General features: G+C 41.3%; 1 protein-coding gene across 3 annotated transcripts in view; it reads left to right on the plus strand.

Annotated features, from left to right (window-relative positions):
* The first annotated feature begins 151 nt into the window (after positions 1 to 151).
* UBN2 (ubinuclein 2) overlaps positions 152 to 12,273 on the plus strand; it is a 47,484-nt gene continuing 35,362 nt past the window's right edge. The window contains exons 1-4 of one of the 3 annotated variants that reach the window (XM_085516241.1): positions 966 to 1,249; positions 1,357 to 2,808; positions 4,980 to 5,072; positions 10,539 to 10,640. Coding sequence is in view for 1 of the 3 variants with exons in the window: in XM_015861736.3 (XP_015717222.2) it covers positions 510 to 908; positions 4,980 to 5,072; positions 10,539 to 10,640 (594 nt within the window). In the remaining 2 variants the exon portion in view is untranslated. Of the gene's footprint in view, positions 1,250 to 1,356; positions 2,809 to 4,979; positions 5,073 to 10,538; positions 10,641 to 12,273 lie in introns of all 3 variants that reach the window. The other 2 variants (XM_015861736.3, XM_085516239.1) reach the window with 2 other exon arrangements.

The raw sequence follows: 12,273 nt of genomic DNA on the forward strand, positions 1-12,273 counted from the left end.
CCCTTCCCGCCTCAGCGGGGCCCCCCCTCATGGCGGCCGCTCTCCTTCCCCGCGCGCGTTCCCCGAGCGCCAGCGGTCCGGCGCGATGCGGGGGGTGGGGACGGCAGCGGTTGAGCCGCCATTGCCCCGCGCGGCGCGGCGCGTGCGAGCGGCCCCTTTAAGGCTCGGACGGCGGCAGCGTGCACACCGCCATGGCAACCGGGGGCGGGCGCCGTCGGTAGCGCTGACGTCGAGGGGAAGCTGAGCAATAACAGCCGCGACGCGGGGCGGCACGACGGCGTCGGCGGCCTCGGGGCGCGTGCGCGGCCTCGGGGCCTGCTTCTATTTATGTGGGGGGGCGCCAAGATGGCGGAGGCGGCGAGGAGAACGTAGGGGGCAGCTCAGACCGGGCGGCGGAGGGGGGGGAGGGGTAGAGGGAGGAGCCGGGGGGAGGGAACGCGGAGAGCGGTGTCACCGTTTCGCGCGAGGCGGGGACCGGTGAGAGGGCGGGGGGTGGGGGGCGCCGGAGGATGGCGGAGCCGCGCCGGGTGCCGTTCATTAGCCTGTCACCCGTGAGGCGCCGCGAGGCCGAGAGCCCGGCGCTGGAGCGGGAGCCGGGGGGCCGCGAACCGGAGCCGCCGCCGGCGGGTCGCGAAGTGCCGCTGCCGGAGCCGCCGCCCCGGGAGAGCGCCGCCCGCCTGGAGCCGCCCCGCGAGCCCGGCCGGCCCGAGCCGCCGCCGCAGCGGGAGCCCCCCCGGCCCGAGCCGCCGCCACCGCCGCGCCAGGGCAGCCGGCAGGAGCCGCCGCCGCCGCAGGAGGCGCTCCCGCTCCGCCAGACGGTCCGCCTGGAGGTGGTGCTGAAGGACCCCACCGAGGAGGGCTGCGTGGAGTTCAGCTACCCGGAGCTGCTGCTGTGCAGGGAGGCGCGGGTACGGGACCTCCCCTTCCCTCTCTTCTTCCTCCTCCCCCCTTCCGCCTCCTCCGTCGTAGCGTTGTCGGTGGCCTCGTACTGCTGAGGTGTTTATCCCGGCGCTTAGACGGCGTTCGGGGGAGGGGAGGGGTTCGCCTCGTCGGGTAGAGCACCTTGCATCCCGTCTTTCTTCCCTCCCTCTTCCTGCCTGGGAAGCGGCGTGGTGTGCCCTCTGGACTGGGAGGCTTTTCTGGCAGAGGATGGAGCTGTCCCCTATTGGGCTCTCTGCAGGTGGAGGAGTTGTTAGCCCGGCTCTGCTGCCAGTCTTGGTTAGCAGTGGGGTGAGCGTCAGTCCTGGAGGTGCGTTACTGAGTGGGAGTTAACATCATTGTAACTGACACCTCACCCATAACTATCAGAGCCTTCGCTCAAGTTCTTCCTCTTTTTTTTTTTTTTCCCCTTGACAGAAACTACTTAGTACTTTGGCTGCTGTGTTTATCCTGCAAGTAGTTTTGAGGAGCGAGCAGTATTACCAATTAATGAGGGTGCTCAGTTAGGAAAGAGACAGTCCCACTGGAGCCAGTCACTCTGTGAGGTGCAGGCAGTGATAAAGTTGCACTGTGTGGTTGTGGTTTCTCTTAATTTCTCTGTTTGATTTTAGAGAACGATTCCATCTTTTTGGTAAGGGTAGGGGGTAGCTGCTACAGACGCAGTTAGCTTTAATGAAATCTAAAGGCAGACTTCAAGCACTGGTACTAATACTGTCATTGGCTTTTCAAAGCACAAGAGTAGTTAAAGGAGCAAAATACTTCTATTTGTATTTCTAACAATACTTAGTGACCTGTTTACTTCTTGCACTGTATGGGAGGGGATATAGAACTGTGTTGTGTTCAAACTGAAGACAGAAAAATCAGGGATTTTAATGATCCCTCTGTGACTTTCTGCTATAAGTTAAATGCTCTTTCTGTTCTGTCCTACAGCTGTTGTGGGCAAACAGTGCCAGCAGTGACTGCTCTAGATTGTAGCAGCAGCCTGGTGCTCTGTGGAGTGCCATCTTTCTGAGCAGCTCCTCTGTGAGGGTGCAAATTGTGGTGGTGTTTCAGGGAGGGTCTGAGCATAGATTCTGACTTTGTCCCCTGACAATCCCCATTTTAATAACTGCTTGTTTTTTTGTGGGTTGTTAATGTGTTAATCTCATGGGGGGGAAAAAGTGTTTTTATGTTTCTAATCAAAATTCCACATTTTCTGGAGGAAAGCAGGGAGGAAAATAACACTGATGTAGTGGAGTTTTGCTACAGTTGGGATCAGATAGATAGAAATAGTGATAGAATTGCTTCATAAGGAATCTCTGACAGGACAGATTGAAAATCAGTGGATTGTAATGTTGCCTCTTTCTGGACTACGTGGAACAAACAACTGATTATGTAAAACTGTGTCATAAATTGTGATCCTTTAAGAGTGATCCTGAACTGTTCAGAATGTATTGTATAGTTGTCCTGTCAGTTTAACCTCTTGCTGGTTGTAACGCAGAAACTGAAACGGCTTCTCTAATATAGCAGAGGGGACTTAAAATCTTGCCTCAATCAGCACACAAAGAGGAGAAGCATGTTTTATCCAGGAGTAAAAGTAAGGTACCCATCTTCCTTCATGGTTATAGGGAGTATAAGAGGAGAACTTGATCTACACAAATCTGTCTCTCACCTAATCTCTGGTCATTCTCAGACCAAGAAATGTTGTAACCTGTTCAGAATAGAAGCAATTTTGAAAGGAAAACTGATTCTGGTTGTGGAGTAGAATAGCTACAGTGATGTGTACTAGATAAGGCAGCAGAGAAAACTGTCTTGTTAAAACAGAACTTGAGGAAGAAACTTCTGCTCTCTGTCATTTTTCTGCTGATTCTGAGATTTGCTGCAATAGTGGTAAGTAGTTAACAGTTAATGCTGCAGTTTTAAATGGAGTTTAAGCTTTCCGAACTTCGTTTTGTTAAAAATGAACAGTTTATACAAACTTAGTTATGCAAACTGTTTCTGTAGGATGAAGATTGATTGGGTTTTCTAAAGGCTATTGTTTACTACTTATCCCTTATAAGTTACTCAGTTTCCTTGAAGCTATTTCCATTAACATTCAATGTGACATAATTTGAAACATCCTGTAGTGTTGCTTGGGGCTGGAGAAGTTGAGAATGGATCTCCAGAGGCTCACTGTTCTGAACGGGAAGAAATGTGTAGAAATCCCATCAAAGTATGGGAATAACTGGAAGCACTGATTTCATAGGTCTCTTAATCAGTTAATAATCCCAACATTTACTTGATGGGTTGAATGCTAACTTTTTTGGTCCAATTCTAAAACTGGATTTACAGCCTGAATAAGAAGCATGTGAAAATGTTTCTGATAAACTTGTGGTGCCCTTCTCCTTTGGTGGTTTTTTTTGTGTGTTTTTTTTTAATGTCAGTAAAGAAAGCATCCTTTGAATGGGTTGTTGGTACCGTTCATCTTCTGGTAGGAATTACTTACATAAAATTTTTGTGTAGAACAACATGAAATGAGTGAGCTGCAAGTGCAAGTTGGCTTGTGTCAGGCCAGCTGTAAATGTGCTGGAGTAGTAATGCCTAGAAGTTAATGTGGAGTCCAAAAGACTTGACTGAGCCCTTACATACCGTCATAACTGAAATTTACTAATGATAGTTGATAGCATATAACAAAGTAGTCCAGCTACATGATGGTTTGGTGAAGAGATGAGAATTAATGCTTGGTGCTGAATTTTCCTTGACCTGTGTTTGGATATGGCAGTATCCATGTATTCCCACCAACGCTCTGTTACATGTTGTTGCCATGTGACAGATGGCAGCAGAGGGGCAGGCTGACAAAATGGTATCTGACATGGATGTGTGTATGAAGGAAAGATGTGTCACTGAATTTTTCCTTGTGGGAAAAATGGCCTCTGCTGACATTCATGAACACGTATTGAACGTTGAGCACAGTGAGGTGGTGGGAGGTGTGTTTCAGTTGTGGTGAAGACAAGGCACATTCTTGGTGGCACTGCTGACAAAAATGCATCACTAATGGGTAAAAGTGCTGTTTTGTTGCTGGGAATTTCTCTGTCCATCTTAGTGTGCTCTTTATATCTGTTGTATTTCTCCTGGGAATAAATAGGAAGCATTACTTTTGGAGTGATCTATGTAGAGTAGGTTTTCCCTGCTAAAAGTAGGGGAAAAAAAGTGTTGCATAAATTGAGCAGTACTTTATATTAATATGTAGCATGCAGGAAATGCGTATGTAACTTAGTAGATGTTCCAGGATTAGCCATAACCCTCTTCTTTTGCTTGTGAGTACTGTTTTTCTTACTGTGGGGGGAGGCTCTTGCTTTTCAGAGCTTTGGGTGTTGCTTTTGTTTCCGTCTTTATCTGTTGTAAAACTTGACTTATTCATCGAGTGGTTCATGTGAGGTAAAGTTGGAGAGGCATCCGTAAAGGCCCAAGTATGTTCTACCGTGTTTTAAAGCCCTGTTGCCACTCCCATCCCTTTTATTGTATTTTATAGAGAAAAGTGACAAATGCAGTCATAGGGTTTTTTTCTGGAAAAAAGAAAAAAAAAAACACGTTTCTTCATTACTATTCATTGACTTCTTGTCAGTGGAAGTATATGCTTCCTGCTTATTTATACAGCTGGAATATTAAATCATACCATTCTAGCAGCTGTAGTGGCAGTATTGTATTTGTGCTGTGTGTATGGTACCTGAGTATCATGGCACTGATAGGGTAGGCACCAGTGTAAGTTACATTTGGAGTTCTTTCTCCTTGAGTCTTTAGTTCTGCTTGCATTCTCTTCTGCTTATGCTTTTGGTTGAGGTTGCACTGGAATACTGGTAAAATTAAATGCATCTTTCTTTAGCTTTGTGTTTGTCTCTTCACTAGGAGGAGACAAGTAGATGAGAACTGAATGGGTTAATCTCATTGGTAGAATATCAAATAAGCATTTGGACCCTCTTAGTGTAGATTCTCACTACTTAGTCATTAGAATGTGGTTTATTTACATTTTTATTAGACATGTGTTTCTCTTGTAATTGAATGAATACTTCTGTCTTTTTCAGAAGAAATCTGTTCACTCAGAGGATCCCTTTAATGATGAGCAACGTGAGCGGCATGAAGTGGAAGCACTAGCCAAGAAGTTTGAGGCAAAATACGTGAGTTACTGTGTCTGTTAAAATATACAGATGTTTAGTTGTGGTGACTTACAGTGCAGCACAGAGGTTAACACCAGACTTCTGGTGTTCAGTAGAGTTGTTGATATGTTAAATGACTTCTGTATAGGTCAGAGTTGGCCGTCCCTCTTATATGTCATCTAAGTAGCTTGAAGCTGTTACAAGATGATTAGACAAGTCTGCTAAATAGATTTCTCCATGTGATATTATTGCCTGTGAAGCTATTTTTGGAAGAGGGGCAACTGAGTAATAAATGCAGGTTGATGTTAGTGATAAATACTGTTGTGCACTACTGAATAGTTCTTCTCTTTAGGCTGTGTACTGATGAATCTTGATGAATTTCTGACTAGTTTGGAATGCTTCCATAGGAAGCTATTTAATAAGTCATCACTTGATGAGATTATCTTGTAGCTGCGAGCTGCCTAAAGATACTCTGCTGGCTCCTGAAAATGTAGCATGAATGATTTGAACAACTCTAGGTGATAATATAAAAAGGCTTTCACTAATAAATGAAGGTAGAAATCAGAAAGTGTTGTCTAAAACCACACCCAAGCGAATCTTTAAGTATGGGTAGGGTTGGGTGATTAATTCTGAGCTGGCAATCAGAACTCGTCATCGTGCTTCAACATGTTGATATTCTGAATTACTAATAGAGAAGGGAATCAAGAACAGTCTTTTGTATCTTTTGCTATTAATATGCATAATGAAATGTTACTTGTTTGATTTCTTTTTTTTTTCCTGGCAAAGGCAGACTTCTAGGAGTATCTGGTCTAAATATTCAGTGGAAGTAATTAGTATTTCAGAGCATGTTAGATGTGATACATCACAAAAGAAATTCTTAAACTGAAAAGAATCATTTTCTTCTCTTGAATGGATTGACAGAAACTCAATATACGCAGTGTACCGAGAAGGCAGTTCCATAATACTGTTTGGTTTTCATTTGAATGATAAATTATATTTTGAACTTCAGAGAGAAATATTTCAATTGTACTTCCTAGAAACTCATTTCCATAAAACAAGTTAAAGATTTTAATAATGTTCTAAAACAAGCAGCTTAACTGTAGGAAATGAAAGTCAGTGGAGAACAAGTAAAACAGTGTATGTAGGAGGGGTGGGGGCGGTGGAAGCAATCTAGTACACAGTGTAGTATGCATGCACATACATTTATTCATGCATCAAAGCTAAACATGTACATTTATGGACAAAGGTTATTATTAAAAACATGAAGACTTAATTCCAGTGCTCAGTTACGAAAATAAGAGGCAAATGGTTATGTGACCATTAGAAAAGCAGTAAATAATGAACTACTGTTTTACCAGGGTATGAATTTAGGCATGCTTGTATCTTGACTATTTGTGCTTCTAATGTCCTGCATTTCTTTATTCCGTGCCATACCTTATGGTTCACCATTGCCACAAAATTCTCAGAAGGCAAATGTCTTCTAGGAACAATTTATTAGAGTAGGATGACTAAGGACAGAGGGTACTGAGAGATTGATAGCTCTTGTGTTAGATAGTTGCTATCCTTTCTCTCTTCCAATACAAGAGGCATCAGTCTCTACTTGCATTTCATGTTAGGAGGAATTGCATGTCTGTACGCTAACCCATTGCGATTGCTCCTGATCTGACAATATCCGGCCAGCTTCTGCATCTTGAGTTGAGACATACTCCCTAGCTTAAACTAGGATAGATATCCCTTGACGTAGATGCTGATTCTCTTTATCTCTCTGATACTGCTTCAGAGTAGAAGTAAACACTGGTTGTATGAGAATGAAGTGTTTTTCATGTTTGCAGAAAGAACTACTCCTTTCTTAAACTGATAATGTATTACTTTCCTGTATCCATTTTAAATTGAGTCAGGTGATCTTTACACAGCATTGATGCTGTAGTAGTTGTGGGGGAAAAAAAAGATTTGTGAAAAACAGTCTTCTTTAAAGGCCTTTGTTGCTGTTTTTTTCATGTAAATGTCTATACTCATAATTGGTACAGTTCTGGATACATCTTGCTGATACCAACATAAACTCTTTTAATAAACTTTTCTAAGTCTGGGTGTGCAAAGTCAATATATTATTTGTTTACTTGATTATTTAGAACTTTATTGTAGTTGCTGTGAGTTTTTAAAATGCCAGCATAAAAATCTCTTCCAAATAGTTGCAATTTTCAGTCCTGTTTTCTTATTCTTTAGAAAAATTAAATATTATATGCTGTATGTTGTGAGAACTTCATATAATATTACCTGAGGTCAATATAATATGTTAATAATCAGAAGATAAAATCAGTAGTTGCTGGTAGTAACATAGTTCTCTGACACTGTAGTAATCTCGTACTTGAAAATGTAATAGATTGAGTGTATGCTGATGTTACCAGAGTGTGCCTTTCTATCAGGTTTTGGCTTAATTTCTTCCCAAGCCAAGGGCTGCGCGTTTAGCCACTGTTCATTTAGTTTTCTGCCATAAATCTGCCAGGCCATCTTCTGAGCTTGCTGGTGTTTAACGTTTTATTCCATGGCACTGAGTGGTGTGATGATTGTTACATGAAAACATGTTCTGTTTAAAATCATTGGTTAATAAGTTCATATGGTGCTCCATAGTTCACATACTGTGAGAAATAGTGAATGGTTTCCTGTTCTTCTCCATGCAGCGCGTGAGATTCTGATGCTGTCATCTAGTCTGTCATTTCATTCTCCAGCTGAACTCTGATACTGTACAGTAGCAGCTTTTTACCTTTAAAAGCTTTGTTGGCTTGCTCTGCTCCCTTTTTTTGTTCCAATTTCTTTTTTTAAATGGAAGAACATTAGCAGTAGGATGCCCTGATTTATCAGTGATATAATCATGACTTTTGGTTTTGTTCTTTCCCTTTTTTTCATAAGTCCTAATTCTTTCCTTTTTTGACCGGTGCTGATTATCGGTCGTATGTCACAGAACTCCATGTAATGACTCCAGCACTTCCTGAGCAGCGTAACAAATTAGGAGCACACTGTATTTGTTGTTCGGGTTATACTTCCTTTGTGTGGATTACCTTCCTTTATTATCATAGAATTCAATTTACTATTCAAGTACCAAGCAACTGAGTGGTCTCAGTGCTCATTCAGCTGCCTCTCGTATTTACCTCACTGAGTAATTTCTGTCATCCATCTCTTCTTCCCCACCCCCCAGCTGTTAGCCTTCTTTGTTGCTTCTACAGATGAATACGTGTTCCTTGGTAAACCATTCATTCCTACCCTTTGGAAACTGGCCTTAAACCAGTCATTAATTTGAGTGGACCTTCTCTCATATCCAGCAATAGTTTTCTGTCTTTAAACATCTTGGGGTCTTTTTTCAAGTTTTGAAGTACCATTTCCTTTGAGTAAAATTATTTACTGCCCTGGAATGTGTATTCTTGTATCTCCTCATTTTGTTTTATTTTTTAACTTTTATTAATGTACCCAATACAGAGATGAAGTTGACTTGTTTCTGAGGTCTTCCAGAGGCATTGTATTTGCCACTTTCTGTTGTGCAAAGATTGTTTAAACTTTAGGGTGTGTCCTACTGTTGAATTAATTTTTGAGCTCCTGAACAATTACACGAGTACTGTCTGCAGCTTCAGGAGCTGTCTCAGTTTGCGCTGGTGTCATGGCTGCTTATGCTTTGGGACAGAAGGGGTGGAGAAGCTCTTTGAGAAGAGAGGTGAAAGGTACCAGTCATAAAACTTCTCTTAATTATAATTAAGTAATAAACACTGATGCTGGAGATCTCATCAGTTTTGTGCGGAACATCTATACAGATGAACCTATAGACTTTTAAAACACTTCCTTAAACATAGCTTGGTAGAGTCAGGCCTGAAGGAAATTCTCTAACCATATATACAGTGGTTCAGATATTATCATATCTTTTTATTCTGAAGACAACTTGATGTTTTAACCCTACCTCTACTCACTCTGCTCTTACAAGACTTTCATTTACTAGGCTTGTTCCCTATCTGCGCTGTACTTCTATGAATAACATGCAGTGAAAATGCATTGGGAAATCTTTTAAGTGCTTGTATGCACTGAAATAGGCATTACTGCAAAATGACTTTGAAGTCTTGAACAAGGATGAACTCTTCTGTGTTTTTAGTTACTTGGACTTAAGAGAAATAATACACAGGATTGCACTATACTCTACTAATGGGATTGTAGAGGTAAAATGCCATAGTGTTCATTAGCCCGAAGTTGCTGCAGAATCATGATAATTACAAACTCTTGAATGAAATGCACTGGAATTTAAAAAAGAATACTTAAATTTTACCTTTGTTTTTCTAATGCTTTCTTTCATCTAAGATTTCTTTTAAACAAAAACCTACTGCGTGTCTGCATGACTACATATTCCCAAAACATCAGATGAGCTGATAGAAAAGATTACGAATGCTATTAGATTGGACTCCTGAATTAGAAATGGGACTCACTTTTGTGTGTTTTTTTCTTGTATGATTGTGTTTATTGGTTTAGTTTCACCTGTTTGTTTGCCTAGTGTATAAACTTTGCTTATTCGTGGAAGAGCCTGAGTCTGTTTTAGTAAAGGTGGTACCTTAGTCACTTAGCTTTAATAATTTTATATTGACAATTTCCACTAAATGCGGGAGTCAGAAAACTAGGCCTCACATCTAAAGCAGTTGTTCGTATAGCCATAAATTCAGTTCCACTGCAGTTTGTTTGAGTTTGATGCAACTTTTTACTTAACAGTAACACTTTAATATTAGAAGAGTACTTACAGGTTAAACTGAAGTTTACTTTCTCCTGGAGGTATGTGAATACACAATCTACAATATAGTTAATGGCTTTAAGTTAACTCAAGTAACCATTTCATGTCTGGTCCTATCAATTGCAATGACAGCACTTGTATTTCAAGGTATTTCATCTTACTGTGTTTTTCTTCAGCTGTGTTAAATGAATGCTGTAACTTTTTGGAAACTCATGCACTCCATATCTGCAAGCACCAGATCAATATTGTTCTCTTTTGGCTTAGGCTTCGCTCTCATGTAGAAAGGCAATCCATCTTGTCTGGGAGAAAGTGTTAGCAAATGCAGGGCTATTTGTGTTCTCCTTTGTAATGGCCCTGTAGCGTACTGAAAGACTTAACACTACCTAAATCATCTCAGTTGTTCTGTCACCAGCAGAAGTTTTAAAAATGGGGCAATGAAACATGTCTCAGCAGAAAATGCCAGGAATATTTCAGTCACCCAGAAACTAGGTGGCTAATAAATAACTTTCAGAAAAGATTCTGATAAGGTACTTATGTAGCATTTTAGCATGTTTGCAGGAACTCATTCCTACATGAAAGTTATGCATTCTAGTTTTTATTTACCTAGACAGTCTTCAAAGACACATCAAAGCGAAGGGAAACTCTGCTGATTCCCTGAATGACTGTTCTGTGTTTTGTAGACTTTGGTACTTTATTTTCTTCCTAACTGGTATAACTTTCTTTTTTTCTAGAGTGGAAAGCCTCACAAACATCGGAAGGATCGCCTGCAGGATCTGATTGATATAGGTTATGGCTATGATGAGACAGACCCTTTCATTGATAATTCTGAAGCAGTAAGTAAGCCTTATTAAAGCAGCAACAAGAAATAAAGTGGTCTTTTTATCTTTTTCATAAAAAGAAAATAAGGGTAGGGGCAGATAGTTAGTGCTCAGTATTAACTAGTGTGAATCCAAAGAGTTGCAATGGGCATCCAATCAGTGATCGTGTTTGTAGTCTGAAATCATTTTGTACTGTAAGGGCTAAGAAAGCTGTTACTGTATCACATATTCGGTTACTGTATCACATATTCCAGTTCTAGAAATTGATTTTGTTTACAGCGGTCTGAAATTACTCTGGACTCTGTTTAGTTTCTTGTATTAGCTGTCTGGATTATGAATTGATTACTGGTCATAGGTTTCTTGTATAAATTTAGAATACTAATCTTTTCTCCAGAACTCATAGGGGCACTGAACATCTGAAAATTTTGAGATGAAATAGGTTTGAAATAAAACAAGGTTTTACAGCTTATTTTATGAGTATTTTTCAGATATCATCCCAGATGAGGTAAGAGAAAAATGCATTAGTTGGATGCAGGCAGTATCTATTCAGAGGCTTATAAGAAGGCACTTGGTGTCTTAAAGGTTATATAGGAAATGGTGAAGGAAAGAGCTCAGAAGAAAGAGTAGATGATAAAAGCTTTGGGAACATCCTATAGTTCTCCTTTATTAGATGCCAGAAAGGAGTAGATGTTCATTTTTCATTTTTACTTGACTAAACACTACGAAACCACTAAAAAGCACCACCTTACACGTTAGCTGGCCTTCAGTCTCCTCTGGTGAGTGGCACAGGGCAAAGCAGCCACAGCAAAGAAGAGAGAGCTAAAAGTTTGAGTCAAAAAGGTGAGAGAAAGAATTGTAAAGAAAAAAAAAAAAATCACAGAAGTGAAGTGCATTGTTGAGCATTTATAATGCTGAGTTAATGTGATAAGAGTCCTGGAAGTTATAAAACCTCTGGCGAACTCTGTGAACACTGAGCTATGAGCATGGCAGTTGTTGCTCTAAATACTGAGAACGGTGTGGGTACACAGAAGGTGTGCTGAGGGACTGGTATGTTCTTGAGCAAGAGAAGTCCAGCCATTTACTGCAGCAGGTAGAAGGCTGAGCTCTTCTGCATGGATTGTTTTGGTGAAGGCAGTCTGAAGGTGCAAGAACAAGTTGTGTGAAAAGCAAGTTTGCTGTAGATACTCACCATAACCTCTGTTAATTTGTCATCTTTTTTCTTGGCCTAGATTAATATTGACAATGTCAAGGCTTTTGATTGTGCAGCTGGGACCACACTGGGGCCTAAGATGGTGTCCTTCGCAAAGGTCAAATCCTCATCTTCAGCTCAGAGAGAACAGATGTTTCATTCTTGCTGAGAAAGCTGTTTAGTCTGTAGACTTACCTGTATACTCACTGTTGCTGAAGACAATTGCCCTCACTTTTGAAATCTTTTGATAATAATGCCCAAGTTATATCCTGATTTTTTTTCCTAGATGTACTTCATTCTATCATAGATCTTATTTATGCATCAAGTACTTGTAGTGCAGATCCCTGTCAAAGCTGAATGTGAGTTCTTGAGATTTGTACACTCATTGACTATTTCTCACACTGTGCCTCCTTCAAGTGCTGTTCTTGTTACAAATAGCACATCACTAGCTTTGTGGAG

This window comes from Coturnix japonica, chromosome 1 (genome assembly GCF_054131305.1).
Source record: "Coturnix japonica strain WE chromosome 1, WE-NBRP24, whole genome shotgun sequence".
Classification (NCBI taxonomy): domain Eukaryota; kingdom Metazoa; phylum Chordata; class Aves; order Galliformes; family Phasianidae; genus Coturnix; species Coturnix japonica.